The sequence below is a fragment of the Pleuronectes platessa genome, chromosome 2, assembly GCF_947347685.1.
Source record: "Pleuronectes platessa chromosome 2, fPlePla1.1, whole genome shotgun sequence".
In the NCBI taxonomy this organism is placed as follows: Eukaryota; Metazoa; Chordata; class Actinopteri; order Pleuronectiformes; family Pleuronectidae; genus Pleuronectes; species Pleuronectes platessa.
In genome coordinates, this window is record NC_070627.1 from 5,324,505 (window position 1) to 5,342,161 (window position 17,657).

The following is a 17,657-nucleotide window of genomic DNA, read 5'->3' on the forward strand; positions in this document are numbered from 1 at the left end:
AAGGGGAAGAGAGAGAGAGAGAGAGAGAGAGAGAGAGAGAGAGAGAGAGAGAGAGAGAGAGAGAGAGAGAGAGAGAGAGAGAGAGAGAGAGAGAGAGAGAGAGAGAGAGAGAGAGGGAGGGAATCAGTGCCTGGACAGAGCGGCTGTGATCAGGGTGGGGCCGCCCTGCTGCGACCGGGCACATCTGACCGATGACTCACAGCTGGACGTCCGTGTCTGGCTGTCAGGTCTCAGAGCAGGGCTCAGTGGGAGCTCTGCCCGGCCGATATCATTTACCGGCTTCATACATAACCCCACCCCCCCCCCATGATTTAGCATCTCCGGGGGAATCGTTGCATTGCTACGAGCTCCATCTTTCACCCCCTGACCCTTACACCAGGTAGCGACGACAACACAAAACAATAACTGACAGTTCTGTACTGGTGAGACAGCTTCGTTCACAGGAAACCAAACAATAAATGCATACACTGTCTCCGAAGTGAAATCAAAACCTGTTACAGGGAAAAAAAAGCGGTTTTATCTACACATTTCATTTTTTGTCTTTTTTTTTGTGCACCAACATGATTCATTTCCCCAAAATATGAGTTCAAAAGCATTTGTGGAGGATCCAGAGTGATTGTTCAGAGTCAAACAGGAGACTCAGTGCAGAAAAAAAAATCATCTAAAAAGTCATAATAATAATAACAATAATAACAATCCAATAATATCCATACAGAAATTGCAATAAAATAACACGTTGCATTTTTTGTGTGTAATTCAACAAACGCCTGATTGTAAAAAGTCTACCTGTGACCGTGTGGGTACAGCAACCACGTGTGCTATTAAAACTTTAATACTTTAAAACATTTAAAAAAAATGTCTTTTCAAAAAAGGAAAATTGGAAAGAAGCGGAACGAGTGAACACAAGGCAGCCACACTGTCCTTCTGTAGAAGTGTGTCAAATCCAAGCTCTTAACCAACAGAGAGTTTCTAGTAATTGAATCAAATCAAAGCACTGTGAAATTAACCACTCACTCAGCATGGCGATCAAACACGACGAGACCCCCCCCCCCCCCCCCCCCCCCCCCGGAGCCACCGCTGCCTTGAGCCCGTGGTGCGCATGTGCTGAGGAGGAAGCTAGAACAGGACATCCTGTTTGCTGTTTGCTTTGTTGTTTTTTCCACAAACAACTTTTTTTTTTCCCACAAAATCGGAAACAGAAATCCTCGGCTCGTCTGCTTCCTGTACTGATCAACTCCAACGTCTCTGAGTCGTCCCGTTCCGACGGGTTTCAAGTGCATCTGATATTTACAGTACAGGACCATGATGGGGGGGGGGGGGGGGGGTTGTTGGGGTTGGGGGTGCAAAGACAGGGAAGAGTTCTATTTGGCAGGCTGTGAATATTTCACCGTGAAAGAAAAAAACAAATGAAAAACAAAAGAAACTGGTCTATCGTGAGAAGGAAGCATGGTGAGAGGGAAAAACTCCGTCACAAAATTTCACACAATATAGAAAAATTACTTGCAATACTTTTTTTTGTTCCTTTTTTTTGTGTTTTCTTTTTTCATGATTGTTGATCAGTCTGAATGAAGTTGTTTTTGACATCAGTCTGTGTCAAAAGTTGTCCGTTTTCTTTTTATTGTATTTTCTCTCCTGGTGGAAACAGGTGGAAGTGCACGTTGGGTCCCTCGCTGTCCTCCTCGTCCCAGAGGCCACAGAGAACTCCGTCTCCTCATGATGTCCAAAAAACTAAAAACGACAAAGACCGTCTCCTCGAGGACGATTTCCTCAACTCTTCTTTGATTCTTTTTTATTTTTTTTTGCCCTTTTAAAGGGTAGCTTTCCTACTCAGTTCATCTAGTGTAACAACCTTATATCATCTATAAATGTAGATAAACTCCTTGTTACCTTTTCGTCAGTTTTTTTTTCTTTAAAAAAAATTCTTTACAAAAATTAGCAGGAAAAACAAAAATGAAACCAAAACAATAAAATGTTCAACATCAAATTAAAATTCGTGGAAGTTTAAAAAAAAAAGAAAAAAAAAGAAAAGAAGGTGTAGCTGGTCACTTCTAACCTCCCGTGTTTCAGGCTCCAGAGGTGGGACGGCCGTCTGACGCCCCGTCACATGGAGTTCCAATTCCAAGGATGGAGGGAGAGTCAGGGTGAGGGGATGAGAGGAGGAGAGAGGGAGGTGGAGAGGGGAACGAGGGATGAATGGTAGTCTGGTGGGAGGACCAGACGCACTGTCACGCAAAATAAAAAAAGAGAAAAAACATCCACTCCACCCTCTGCACCCAGAACCCTGCATCCCGACTTCTCTCCCCCCCCCCTCCGCCTCCACTCTGCTTGGAAGGGTCAAACCTCCACCGACTGGATCTGGTTCATCTGTGCCCGCATCATCTGGACGCTGTTCAGGATCTTCTTCTGATGGCCCGCTAATGTCACACCAACCCTCAGGATGTCCCTGTGATGAGAGACAGAAGCCAATGTTACCACACACTCTAACCAGTCCTCCGTCCGTCTATCATCTATCTGTCCGTCTTCATTCATATCAAAAGGTCTCTGAGGGGGGGAGGGGAGGGGGGGAAACCAAACAACTTAACACAACAATGAGAAAACAAAAGTTAATATGAGAGCGAAACATATGGAAGAGTGACAGGAGGTCCAGCAGAACAACGTCCCAGTAGAGACGCTGCCATTTTACCGAGAAACAGCTGCGGGTTCCTCCATCGTTTGAAGCCAGGACGTTTATATAATCAGAAAAATATGATTGTGAATGATTGAATGTGAGTTTAGTGCGTTTTGTGTGACTGACAGACTCCTGACTGATGTGGTGAAAACGCTCAAACATCTCTTTGACTCAGGTCTTTCATAAACACAACAGAAAGTTACCATAAGAAACAGAAAGTTCCACTTTGCATCTTCTTCATCATCATCATCATCATCATCATCATCATCATCATCATTCCTAAAGCTCCTGCTTCTCCAAATGAAACCATCACCAACCAACATCTGGTTTTTCTTTTTACAGGTTTAACTGGTATTCAGCTGTAGACACAGGTATTTATTGGCGCATAACCCAATTGGCAGTAACACCTGGTTGGACACACTAATTTTCCATCTACTGAGACGTCTCTCTTTCTAACACTGTGACGCAGCTGTCCCCAGCTGTCCATGCTGCTGGTAAACCAGAAACTATATATTATTTTAATATAGTCTATGAGCTACACACAGGACCACAGGTGTCTGAGCTGTGGTCACTGTTCATCTGGTTGGTTCCACTGCGCGAGGCTCAGGTTGATCCGAGCTCTACCCTTCATACGGCTGCAGAGGCGACTTGAGAACAAACATCCAAGAGGAGGCAGGATCAGCTGGTGAGCCTGGTTTGTGTTACTGGTGTGTGGCACTTCTCTTTAGTGTTGCGTTGACAGGTAACATGGCACATTGTGGGTGTCCCGAGCATGAGACTGGGATTGTTGTAGTTATGACAATGGCACCAGCACCCACCCCCCCCCCCCCCCCCCTACCCCCCAGCCACCCCCCTCCAGGCAATATCGCACCTGAGACGCGAGTCATGAGAGTTTGTTTCACTTTCTGCAAGAGTAAGGAGAGCCTCAAAACACATTTACTGACAAAAGCGTCTCACACAGATTCTCAGACAGGACGGGAGCACCACATATATAATGTGCATTCTTATATATTTTGTTCCTTATATTTTATATAGTTTTAGTTGAGTATGTTCTTCTACTTTTTGTATAGTGTCGATACGTGAACAGGCATTCTCCCAGGCTGGGAACAATACATCGATCGATCCATTCATCACCAATGGATGAGATGAGAACCCATCTGTTCAGCAGCAGAAAACTCATCTGCACACAACTCATTCTGGTGTAAAAACCTACGAGACAATCAAATTCATTTCACCTGAATCTGAACAGTAATCGTGCTTATTGTATAAACCCATTACCATCTGTTTTGTTCAGAGAACAGAGGCCCAGCATCTCTGTGGGTCCATCTCTGGCTCGTGATTCTGCTTCATGCACAGGAAATGATTTTTATCTGTTTCTCCACAGGTGGCATTCTTAATACGATTACATCTTGTGTTTTTGAAGGAGATTTTCTGAACACATGGCGCAGAAGAAAGGGCACATTGATGACTTCCAGCTCTCCAGCCCACTGTTCGGCCTCGGAACGGAAATATTACAATCTGCAAATTACATGCAGAGCAGCTAGTGTGTGTTTTTACAACGGGCCAGAGGCGGAGTCTGGTGCTCGTTCAGGTTTTTAAGAATAGAAGCAAATCCACCTCTTCAGGCTTCTGATGAGACACAGAACAGCAGGATTCATCAACACTTACTCCATGGTCATCTGAGACACCACATCAAATGTAGAGAAGTCTGCACTGGCGAAGTTGTCTTTGTACTGGCCCATCTTGATGGCGTCCAGCCACTCGTCCACAGTGCTGAAGCTGGAGAAGTCGGGGATGCTGCGGTCCAGGAGAGGCAGATGAACACTGAGGGGGGGGGGGGGAAATACAAGCTGAAGTTAATAAGAGTTGTTATAATACAAAGTGGCAGGTCTAACATCTCAGGCAATCCAAGACCACCTGTGTATGATTCAGACCCTAATTATTACATTACAGTTTCAAAAGACGAGACAGAACTTAGAGAATACCGTGAACCATGAGCCAATATTTTCCAACCTGATTCTTCATAAAGTATATTTTCCAAATGAAGTGATAGGCTTCAGGGAGCCAATATATCCACTCAGCGTCTGTGGAAAATCTGGCCCTCGGTCCTGCACTCCACCACAAATGAAAGTACAGACGGGGGCATAATGGAAATCAGTAAACCCTGGCTCTCAAAGGAAACTAACACCCAGAGCAGAAAAGCTTCAAACTGTTTTGTTTTGAAAATTGCAAAAACTGCTTCTATCCCGGATTCGCCCGAAGCGTTCGTGGGAAGGATTTGATCTATCAAACCAAAAGGCTTTCATTTACATAACCGCTCGGCGCCAGGAGAAACAAGAGACACAGTGTACGGCAGAAAGTGAACCGTGCCGTGGATGCCACTGTCGCGGGAGCACGAATTTCCTGTTAGGAAGGGGAAAGCCTTTACGTCAGGAGAAATTCACATGCGTGGTATTGCTGTAGATGTTATCCACATCAATGTGAAGGGATGCTAAAACCAGCAGCCCGTCCTGTGGGAAGTCCACAGAGACGGGATGAAACACACATGCCGATACCGCACAGAGAGCCAACGACTGAGCGAGGAAAAGGGAAAAGAAAACACATTTAACAGTGGACAACGCCATGTGTAATGACGAGTGTAATGTAAATCCCATAAATCACAGTGAATCGAGAGTCTTCCTGTCACTCACCCTGAAGATAGTGGAGTCATGGCCTTTAGCGTGTTGGGATTGCGGATCATCTTGTCCAGGTTGTTGACGATCTGGCTGAACTTGGGCCGGTTGTTTCGTTCTTTCTGCCAACAGTCCAGCATGAGCTGGTGGAGCGCGCTGGGACAGTCCATGGGCGGAGGCAGTCGGTAGTCCTGCTCGATGGCGTTGATTACCTGCAGGGGGAGACACAGATCTCTAAGGGTTGCTATGAGGCTCTACAAAGGAGAGGTGGAGTGATGGGGAAAGGGAGCGTACAATCCAGTGATGGAAGAAGTACTCAGATCCTTCAACTTGGGTAAATGGTATAATAATACTGCAAATATACTTCATTACAAGTAAAAAATGCTGCATTCAAAATCGAGAAGTATTTGCAAAAGAAACTGGGACCCATCGGATTTATAAATAATCTTTCCGCAGAAAAAGTTCCGTTATAATATCATATTTTACTTCATATATCATACTTGTTTATCAAAGTTTGTAATTTACTTCACCACCATTTAGTTTTTTTGCTTTAATGAATCGTAATTGTTTGTTTGTCTTTTCCGCTTATATGTCTCTATGTTTTGCTTTCACTTAATTGATGTTGTCTACATCATGACAACCATTTAAAACATGTAGTTTGTTGTTTATTTTTAAATGATTTTGGCAAATTCACTGAAAAATGTATTCAATAAATAAATGCCAAAAATACAGTGTCACAGCGGGTCGAGGCTGAGTTACTAATATTGAGCTTTAATTTTAACCTTACATTGAGTTGTTCAGTTCTCTCCAGAAGTTTGTGTTCCCTCTAAAGGATCACAGGATAAATCTGAAGGGGTCATAAGAAGGTCTGGGATTTCTCAAAGTTCTTTATGAAATACAGAATTTGCTAAAAATAAAATCCTGTGAAAGGTTTAGAGGGTGAATAACTTGGCAGAACCGCTGTCAACTCATATACATGTCAGAAACTTGACAAGTGGCCATAAGACATTCACAAGATTCACTTTCTGTGAACAGTAGCTGCTTGTCTGTGAAATGTTTTGGAGAAGATGGAAACATTCAAGTACCTTAGAACTGTATTTGAGTAAAAATTACTCTTCACCATAGATATGATCTAACTGGAAAACATCCTCTCAGTCTGTATAAATATCATCAGCTTATAGCAAATATTGTTTATGAGGGTTTGTGAATAAAATCCCTGATTTAATGTCGGCGCCAACGCTTTCTTCTTCTCATGAACACACAACAAGAGCATCTGTGCTTCTCACCATGAGTGAAAACAACTGCTGTGTTACTGTAGCAGTCAGAACTGTTAATGATAAAAACATGAATTCATGAAATCATTAAGAATATATATAAAACTAACATTTATTTGAGCACCGACCACGGCTTCGCTTCTGCACGTGAAGACTTGTTAAACACCAGTTAGGTCGTTAGGAACATAAATCGCATTCTGCCGACTTCACATTTCCACTTGAACTCCGCCAGCAGTGACCTCATCCGTGGCCCTTTACATCGTGTTTAACGCTCTCTCTCCACAACGCAACATTAAAGATATTTTTGACTCGAGCCGGGGATGTTGCTGGTCAGGGGCCACACAGAGGTGGTGGGCGGTTAACAGAGCGAAACAACCTGGAGGACACTTGTGATGAGGACTCGAATCCCTTGCTCATTATCAGGGCCATTAGAGAAGCTCCATTCAGACCCGGATTAATTTCATTCATGAGACCTCCAAACGAGGACCCCGACGGAGCAGAAACACTATCTGAAGCTACTAATAAGATAACCGTTGAGGTCCTCTGTCCCTCTTAGCACATTAGCGTTCTCACTTTCAATTCGAAACTATTTTCATTATCTCTCTCCCCATAATTTGCTCGCTCCTCGGCTACCCAGAGGGAGACGGGAAATGGAGGCTCCAGTCAAGAGCAGAAATTGTCCACTGCGCACTGCTGTGCATTTCAAATGATCTGATTATGGCTCTGTGGTGAGAGCGGGGGGTTTTTCATATGAAAGCCATGTGTAAAACCCGCTGTTTGGCTAAGGGAAAGCAGATAAATGACAAAATGTATCTCTGAGGAGTTTGAAGCTTAGATGAAACTCTGAAGTAATAAATGTCTGCATGGGGTGAAGCATTGTTTAAAATAATTCCTGATAAATGTGACCTTAGAATCGGCAGCAAGTTTAAAAATGAGCACAGGCAGGTACGATACATACATCTTGATTGGTCATGTCCCAGTAAGGCCTCTCTCCGTAGGACATGACTTCCCACATGACGATCCCGTAGCTCCACACGTCACTAGCCGAGGTGAACTTCCTGTACTGGATGGCTTCAGGTGCAGTCCATCGGATCGGGATCTTCCCACCCTGCAAACACAAAGGGGACAACCTGAGCAAACAAAAGCAAACACGAAACCCGACCGTCCCAACGTCTTGTCTCTGGAAGGAGACACCGATCAGAGCATCTCTGCCAACGGTAACCCACACTGGGAAGTGGATATGACAAAGCCCCTGGGAGTCAAGTATGGTCCTTGAACTGCTGAAGGGGAGGAAGGAGTGATGTTTGTCTGGATTGGGAGAGCATGGAGGGAGTGAAGTGCACCGTGCACATCAGACTGGATTAAGTGAAACAGTCTGGCAGCAACTGATGATTGAGATTATCAATCAGAGCAGTTCAGATAGTGCCAGACACATATTAAACAGATTTTTTTTAGAATAAACAGAGACTGCATCTTATTGTGAAGGGGCTATTTCTTACCAAAGCACTGGTGTAGGTAGGGTCTGACGTGTCGTCCTCCAGGAAGCGCGAGAGGCCGAAGTCGGACACCTTGCACACCAGGTTGCTGTTGACCAGGATGTTTCGGGCGGCGAGGTCACGGTGCACGTAGTTCATGTCGGCGAGGTACTTCATGCCCGAGGCGATGCCGCGCAGCATACCAACGAGCTGGATCACTGTAAACTGACCATCGTTTTGCTGGAAAATAAAAATCAAATATTGTTTAACTTACCATACACAGCTTCCCCCTGGGATCAATAAGGTATTTCTGATTCTGATTCTGCACGGTGTGGTTCATGAGGGGGAGATGCTACTGGGGATTCTGGGTTGTCTCTTAACGATTATACAAAGCACGGACCATCAGGATGAATTTTAATGTTCCTCTTTCATTTGAAGATACAGAAAGATAGTAAACCTGCACCAAACTCCAGTCAAAAGGTTATTTGTTAATATTTGATGTTTCAAATAAACCCTGCTCTGCCTTGACCTTCTTCTTTTGGCAGAGTTTGTTATCAGTTAGTGTACTGCATATTATCCGGATGCAAAACAAACTTCTGCTGAAAATAATGGGGCTTTATAAAATATCCAAAATATGTTTTTGTTACGCCAAAGAAATTTGAAGGCAACTTTTTTCCTATTACAATTTTGTAAACTTTTTTTTTTTGACATCTTGGCACCAATTTATTACTTTTATTCAGTGGGCTTATTCTTAAGACTTCATTTTACTTCCTGGGTTTATTTTATTTTCCATAAATTTGATCTTCATTCAACATTTCTTATTATTAATTCCTTTCTTGGAATTATTCATTATCTATGCTCACCGTGTTGACAAACCCTGCCTTTAATATTACAAATTGTTTCCCACTTAAATCCTTTTAAATAAATAATAATGTTGACAGATCTGTAGGTGGCTAAAAGTTTTCTTGAAGTACTAAGTCCGGCCCCGCAGGACGCTGGAGGTTCGGGTTGGGCTCGCCGGCCTCGTCACGGCTGGGCAGGACTAAGCTGAGGCTGGCTGGCTGTCTACAGCTGTTCCCCTCTATGGTTTGGTGAGGGCTTTACCCCATGCATGCGGAGCGTCTGGAGCGGTGCTGCAGCTGTGCCTCCAACTGCGCACACCTGCACTCTCCCCACCACCCACCACGACGCCTGGAGAACAGAGGATTTCAGAGGAGGGATCATGGGAGCTCAGGGCCGGGTGTGGACGGACGGAAAGGCAGAGAGAGAGAGAGGAATTGGAGGGGCAGGCGGTGGGCAGGGCTCTGAGCGCGGCCATATTAAGAGTCTGCATGACCGCTCCACTGGCCTATTTCCCTTTCAAACGTTTTGCTGCTCATTAGCCCAGCGGATGCTTCTTCTCACGTCTAGCTGCTCCTCTTCTTGTACCAGAGCAATTAGGCAGAATGCATTATTCATGAAGGCTTTCACACAAATACACATTGCCATCTAATCGGAGTGCTGTGTTTGCATTTACTTTAATTGGAAAGACTCCTCCGAAATCTTTGGGGTGAGGTTAGCTGGGGAAAATAACCACGTATTCGTAAAACTGTGCAAACCAAGATGTAGGGAAATTTAAATATCTTCATTTATTCACTTTAAGATAAATATTTTAAGTTTAAAATGTAAGCCCAGCTTTCATCTTTTGACTTTGTCAGCTCATGCTTGGCTGTGGACGGCAGCCAGGCTCAGATCAATCTATCCTCCATGTTCTCTCTATCCTGCAGGGGGTTTTCTGCAGGAGGCGGCAGGGGAGACAATCCTTCAGCAGGCTCAGCAGCTCAGTATATAACCATTTTAGTAGAGAGCATTCTAAACAACGGCCCACCAATCACCTCAGAGATAACACAGGCCGTGTTCAGAGGCTTTGACACTGTCAGCAGTTGTTGTCATAAACTGTCACGCCGAGGTGCTGCAGAGGTTCCCCCGTTGTTTTGAATAGAATGTGCTGTCAAATGTGTTTGGCAAACATCTACATACACACAGACACCCTTCACCGCTAGATCAAATTCCAAAAAGAGCTGATGCTTTGTGCCGCGGAGGTCGCAGGCAGAATGCAAATGGAGACTCTGACGCCGGTGTAAACGGCTGCTGACAGCAGCTTGCATGTGCGTTTCTGGAGGATGGTTCTCATGTCGTCTTGAGGCGCTTAAACTGATGATCAAGGGGGGGTTTGGAGGAAACTGAACATAAAGCATTAGAGTGCGTTTCAAACTTAATCGAGCTGTCAGTTACTGTAATTCAAATGAAATAACCTGGGTCATATTAATGTTGTGCATAGTTTACTGTATATTCTTCACATCTGTATCCACAAAAACACAGAAACATCTTCTTTTGTTCAGTAAAGAAAATGATGGAGCTTATGTAAATTCAAAATGCAGCATTCCTACTGTTCTTAATCTCTGTGTTGCATTAAAGAGAGAGCTCCCATTAGGTTATTTGAAATTTGACAAAAAATGCTAATGTTTCTAGGCAAATATCATAAATCCAGAATTTCTTTGGTGGATGAAAGCATATGAAAAAGTCACATTAGCCCCAAAGATTTGTCTCTCTTCCACTAACATCCCTCGACAGATGGGGAAGGGCTGTGTGACATCTCATAGCCGGCTTCATTTAGAAAATTCTGACATCTCATTTTAAGCCTGGCAAAGTGTTTGAATTATTTATTCAGGTCGTAACTGGGAGAGCACGGCCGGTTCGCTGTAACATCCTTCTGCGGTGAGGAGGTTATGAAAGTTAAAACTCACAAGAAGCGCTGCATATTTCTTATCATGAAAAACAAGTGTGTGACTCCTGTCTGTGTCTCCATAGAACAGAAAAACCCAGACTCTAACGAGCATCATCCCGGTATTCGTCAACATAAACAGAGAAACTACTGGAGAGAAAACACATCAGGAATCGATATCAGGAGTAAACAGATAATCAGCGAGTCTTAATTGTGGAGCAGGACTGCACAGAGACGAGAGCAGCTCTGAAGGGAAGCGGTGATTGACACTATTCTAGCAGGAGGGATTCTGTGAATAATAATATTTACTTGAAGATTACGGCGCATGAGAGTTTAAACTCTGTCAAACGATTGAGCTAATGTGTGTGCGCATGCAGGAGAAGGTGAGTTGTGTGTTAATGTGCAACAAGGATTTAAACCCTTGTCAGGTGTCTGAATAACTTAAGTGAAGTAATCCTGCGACCGAAGGATAAATCTGTTTTTATATAAAAATTGCAATTTGACAGAGTGCAATTTGCTAAATAGCAAGAGCCACGATCTCAAGTATAATCTACCATAATTAACAGTTTAACATAATCTGCAGGTCGGAGTTTACACTCTCAAGTGTTGAGTTCAACACAATGACAACTGACTTTACTTAGATGCAGTTAATTAATTCTGAGAGTTCTTGAAACAGCCAGGAGGAATAACGATAATACTCTGTGTGCAGGGCGAAGGGCGAGAGCCTCTGGCTGCGTTTTGACAGGTAGTTAGCAGGTAGCTCAGCAGCAACAGACACTGGTGGATGGAGTTGTCAGAAACTCCCGTTAAGCTTTTAAGGTCATCGCCAGATTTTTTTTTTTTTCCTCTGAAAGCTTATCACAATAAAAGCCCTGAATTGAGACCTCCAGGATTGGAGGCGGTGAAGCAGCTTTGTCCTGTCAGCCTGTGAAACTCACATTAACGGAAGCTCAAGCAGTTACACTGCAGAGCTGTCAGCAGAGTCATTAGCTGCTGTCAGTCTGGTATCAAACACCGTCGGGTTGGACTTTTCATTATTACTATATGGCCAACTTTGCAACGGTTGTCATTGAAAAGAGCACAACTTTACAATTTCACAAATATTTCTTAAATATTGTTGAGCAAAGACAATATAACAGTGATTTGAATTCTTAATAAAAGAGCTAAATTGGTCTGTTTTCTGGAGAAGTTTACTTAGAAGTGAACTTTCTCCGACTGGCTGGTTTAAGAGTCAGGCGAGGACAATTAAATTAATTAACACACAGTATCAGATTCCACTGAAGAAACCAAATACGTTTGGGATTCTAATTATAATCGTGTCTGTTTAATGCTGCTCAGACCACCAGCTGTGATTTAAATTTGAAGAGAAGAAATTAATTGTTAATTAGTTGTTCCTCATATCTGGGCGTTGTAGCTGGAACACAGATTTAACACAAACACAACACAGAAACCAGGTCTCTTACCCTGAGGAAGGAGTCCAGAGATCCATTCTCCATGAACTCGGTGATGATCATGACAGGACTGCTCTTGGTGACCACTCCCTCCAGGTGGATGACGTTGGGATGGTCGAACTGGCCCATGATGCTGGCCTCGCTCAGGAAGTCCCGCCTCTGCTTTTCCGTGTAGCCCGACTTGAGAGTTTTAATGGCCACGAACATTTCCCTTTTACCCGGCAGCTTTAGATTTCCACTGCACACCTCCCCGAACTCTCCTGTGTGGAGGTAGGTTTATATTAATGTCAGGCAGCAAAATTAAGCACCGGCTTGTATTTAGAAATCATTTTACACGGGCGAGTATTCCATCCACGTGTCAGTCAGATTTTTCCATTACCTGCACCAATGACTTGTTCAATCTTCACGTAGGATATATCAATCTCCTTGGCAAACTCCCTCACAGCCTCGTTGGGGTCCTCATATGTGAACGGATCAATATAAATCTTCATTCCTGGAGTCACTTGGAAAAAACGAAGGAGAGGCTGTAATATTCAAGTCCCGTGGTCGTGCTCACACTCCTACAGGCTCTGACAGTCAAATGCATTCGGGGACATTAACGACCACTTCACCTTGCATTCACACACACTCCACGGCAATTATGCGATTTCTTGTTTTACATCCAGCCGCTGAAGGTTGACAGATGGGGGAGGTAGTGCAGGTACAAATGGTGGTTATGACGAGGGCCTGGTGGCTAATGCATGGAGCTGTTCAGCCAGCAAGGACATGATACCTCCAGTCCTCTTAGTTGTGATAGGGTGGGTTAATATATATATATATATAAATATCACCTCCTATGAGTCATAGTGCCATTAACGCTGAGGAGAGAAACCTGGGCCCTATATCAGCATCGCTCAGCTTTACTCCAAGAAATAAATTGGCTCTCCTAAGCCCTGATGCCAGGTAAATTGGCTTAAGGTGGCCTTTAAGTGTTCAGGGACTTAAGTGTCCCGAGTTTTAAATCCGATTATTCGTCTCTCTCACCTCCACATCAGGCCTGAGGCTATTTGAATGGATACTGAACTTGTGCCTGGCTGCTGCGGTGCTAGAAAGAGCATGCATACACACCACCTCCCAAAAAGCTGGCCCACTGCTCTGAAGAAACGTGCTGCAGAGATGAACAGATGGAGAGGATCTTACCACGAGAACCCCCACCCCCCTCTTCTTTCTAAAGCCCCTACAATCTCTTCCCAAGCTGAAGCTCTGTTCGACAGACCACCCTCCTCCTGATGGCTGCGACCACCAAACAACAGGGGCATGAGCCTGAACTCTGACGGGGTTGGAGGACAGGAAGCACACGGGACACGTTCGCTTTGGCTGTAAATAGCCATGAAATATCAAAAGCTTTTCCCTGGCACACTACACTCAATCACAGATTTGACTCTTTCACGCAGCGCGATCAGATCAACGACAGAAAGAGGATGAAGCAGTGTGTTTAGTTAGAATATACAAATGAAGATTGGTGTCAGAAACGTGTGATGGAAATAGATCTGTGGGTTTTTTATTCCAGTCAGGCCAGAGAATGATGGATTAGCTTTAACGTCTTAAAACGGAGCCACGGTGGATTTACTTCTCACCAGATTCATTTCAACATTATTGTCATTTAAAGCTCTTTGCTACTGTACAAAGAGAGGAAATCATGGAGAAATTCCACTCATTCACCGAGTCCTTTGAATCTTTCCACAATGGCAAATGATCGGGCGGCATTAACATGCAAATGTCCTTAATGTGGGTGAAGATTGACCTATTTCCACCACAATGGATTTGGTTAACAACGGAGTGAGAGGATGCACACGCTCAAAACACCGGTTCTGATGTGGTTAAATCCGGGGCTCCGAGTGAGCAGTCGAACAACAGGCGGGATTATTTGCAAGTGTGGGGGGGGGGGGGGGGGGGGCGCTGCGCTGGTTTGTAGCCAAGGACGCCAGCATGCAAGGTGGTAGCCATGGAGATGTCTGTGTGAGGCGGTAGTCATGGAGACAGGTGTGGTCGGTGCTGACGGAGGAGCCAGCGGTGAACGCCGGCGGGGGGGTGGGGGGGGGGGGTGGGGAAGAGCTGGTTTACTCACTGTGGCCGCTGGTGTAGTGCTGCAGCTTGTCCGTGTACTCCGAATCGGCCCTGTCGAGGCCACGCCTCCTGGGGGAAAACACAAAAGAACTCTAGCTCCGGTTTCAACGACAGAGAGCCGGGAGGGGCAGGTGCACAGATCAAACAGCCCCGGGGTCGACCTGCACTGAGGACATCGCCGCCTGAGGCCTCATGAGGAGCCTGGACTCAGTGTACTGTGGACGGCCATGTTTTCCTATTGACAAATCCACACTAAGGATGTCCTTGATGGATGAATGTGGTGAGCACGTAAACATCACCTGGTTTCATTCAGACGGGCTAATGACGTGGGTTATGTGACGCATTGTTCAGATAACATCACAACTGAGGCTGCAAAGAAACATGGATAATAGGTGGGAGTTTCAAACTGGACAATAGAACGACATACAAATGTCATTATTTAATGAAAATAAGATCAAATATCAAGTGCACTTATCTCCTCCGATCCTGTCTCCGGGCTCATCTCGTCTTTATTAAACAGACTGGGTAAATTAAAAACTGCTGCTCTGTCACTGTCTTCATGAAACTCAGTTTGTGCTGCAGTGCCTCATTAGGCCCTGACCTCCATGTTATCTTCCATGAAATTGATGCCAAAGAGTTCTCTATAATAATACTATCATATATAATCGGGACAATTATCAGGAGAGAACAATACAGGTCAAAACCACGCAAACATATCAAATTAAACAAAGATTAATGAGTGATTTACAGCACTTTATTATTGTATGGTTTTGGCCGTATGACCATGCAGACAAGAAGTGCATTCATGGGGAAATTGGTCAAAGTTTTCATAGATAAAGATTTGATATTCTATGATGAGACAGGATTTTTTCAACACTAGCCTCACTAAACTTTGTTTTATTTTACTTTGTGTTTCGCCTGCCAGTTTTTCGTTGGCCGGCGTCTTGACAAAGACATTAAAATATCATTTTTAGGGTCTGCAGTAGGGCCACCACAGTGCATTTGAACCTATTTATTTCTTTGACTGTCTGACCACAGCCTCCCGTTCTGTGCTGGCGACGTTCCCAAACTAAACCACAAGGCAGCGCACAACCGATGTCATTAACCCGTCATAATCCACGATGGGAATATATTGTATGCAAAATGTTCTGTCCAAGATCCAAGATTAATGAGGGGATCTAAAAGCAGAATGCAAACTCGGAAATTCTTGTTGTTCATTCTTGTGTGAATCAAAACATGGTCCTGCTGCACTTTTAACAGAAGAGGCCCTGGTGGGAACTGAAATCCTAAACTTGATCCCCACAGAGGGTTTTGATAGCAACATTGACCTTTAAACATTATTTCTTCACTTGAAACACTGGAATTTACAAAGAACCAACATCTTTGCACTTGTATGTTATATATTTACAACTCACATTTATAAGGCCAAGAAACCTGATGCTACTTCATTGAGTAAAAAACACAACATGTAAAAAGTTGAGGCGTCCACTTTGTGAGCTTGTGCAGATGTCTTTTACGGGCAGCGAGCTTACAGGCGGTTTTATAAAGACTGCGACAGGACTGACTCACCGGTTGCAGACGATGATGATGACGACCACAGCGATGAGGAAAACCAAACCAGCAGCTGCCGATCCAATGATGAGAGGAAGCTTCTCCTGAATGCTGGTGTTGTATTCCTCTATAGGAAGAAGGAAAAGCACACATAAACACAGTGCTATGCATGCACACACACTCACACTCACACACATGCAGAGTCACATGCTGAAACATATGGGCAAGCATCTGAGCCCTTGCATACGGAGGGAGCAGTGGGTGACAGACAGACATACGGCTGGCTGAACCAATGAGCGTCTTGGCATCTCGACTGGCTGCGTGGCCCATTTTCCGAGGCACACTGAATGAGCTCAGATGCCGAGGATACGGACAAATCATCTGGCAGAAAGTGTGTGAAGTGAGGAGAGAGAGCATGCTTGGGTGAGACCCAGGCCCATCAGGCAGCCAAGAGCAGGGATCCAGCTACTGAATGGGCGAACTGAGGCAGAGCCAGATCCTTCTCTTGAGGCGCCGCGAGCGACACATGACTTCACAGTTTTAGCCAAACGCACGAGTTAGGGAGTTCCCCGGAGCGCTTCCTGATTTTGGGCGGCATGAATTTTACATTTTATATTGTAGAAGTTAACCTAGCTACCATTTTTATTGAGACTCTAACTATTTTTTATTTATAAGCACTGTATAAAGATTTAATAAATGGTTTATAATGCATTATAAAGTTTGTTTTTTAAATAAAACTTTGATATCAGTCTCCACTAAAGGGGGCTCACAGTAGGAGTCATAGTTGTAGACAACCACATTATTATAAATGTTTAAATTAGAGCTTGACCTATTTCTTTATTTATATTTATCTATTTGCAGAAAATGGTCTGGTATGAGCCTTACATATATCTGACATATTTTTTTAATGTTTGCCAATATGAAAACTTAGATTTTTTCAAAATAAAAATGCCAAAAATATGCGCATTGATGATATGTATAAAAAATATAAATTTTCTTTGTTCAAGTTTTATATCGTTGCTTTTTTTGTTTTAAATTATAGTTATTTGTAATACATTTCAATTTTAAACTGTCAAATACTGAGCCTTAATTACATTCCTTTCTCATAAACGATTAATAATATCTGGAAATCCCATTTTTTTAAAGATTGCAGTCTCAGGCTGTTATAATAGTTTATTAAATATTTACATAGTGCTAAATCCTAACTGGAGGGCTGAGGGCTTGTTGAAAAAATTAGCTGTAAATCTAACACAACTAAACTGTGACTCTCTGCTTACTTTTCACTTCATTCTTGTTTACCAGAAGCATTTTAAGAGTTGTACTTATCACAAAACAATTTTTTACTTTATGCTATAACGTTTCCTGCAGCAGAAAACACAACTTTTCAGTAAATGTAACGGCTGGTGAAGTTCTCTTTGAAATAATTATCAAGGATGTTTTTTTTTTTATTGAAAAACTGTCAACAGTGATCCCTACATATCCTTAGTGTTCTCAATATTTACTGTTATGAGTCAGATTGTCGAACACTAAGTGCTGAGATCCGTGTGTGTGGCAGCATCAGGGATGTTTGTTCGAGAGTTCAGGCTAATGATGGCCCTGGGCACGGCAGGCTGAAGGAAATGAGATGTTCTGAGGGGAAAACCCGGCCTTGGCTGGAACATTAACCTACATGACTGATGTTTACCGAATGTTCCTT

General features: G+C 43.7%; 1 protein-coding gene across 5 annotated transcripts in view; it reads right to left on the reverse strand.

Annotated features, from left to right (window-relative positions):
• Window positions 1-1,153: 1,153 nt before the first annotated feature.
• The window catches only part of ephb2b (eph receptor B2b), a 118,538-nt gene continuing 102,034 nt past the window's right edge, over window positions 1,154-17,657 (reverse strand). For 2 of the 5 annotated variants that reach the window (XM_053444818.1, XM_053444854.1), the window contains exons 8-16: window positions 15,980-16,088; window positions 14,412-14,479; window positions 12,684-12,806; window positions 12,317-12,564; window positions 8,114-8,329; window positions 7,573-7,722; window positions 5,359-5,552; window positions 4,337-4,492; window positions 1,154-2,443 (exon numbers count right to left, since the gene is read on the reverse strand). In XM_053444818.1, the coding sequence (XP_053300793.1) occupies window positions 2,335-2,443; window positions 4,337-4,492; window positions 5,359-5,552; window positions 7,573-7,722; window positions 8,114-8,329; window positions 12,317-12,564; window positions 12,684-12,806; window positions 14,412-14,479; window positions 15,980-16,088 (1,373 nt within the window). In that variant the 3' untranslated portion in view covers window positions 1,154-2,334. The remainder of the gene's footprint in view (window positions 2,444-4,336; window positions 4,493-5,358; window positions 5,553-7,572; window positions 7,723-8,113; window positions 8,330-12,316; window positions 12,565-12,683; window positions 12,807-14,411; window positions 14,480-15,979; window positions 16,089-17,657) is intronic. The other 3 variants (XM_053444845.1, XM_053444827.1, XM_053444836.1) reach the window with 3 other exon arrangements.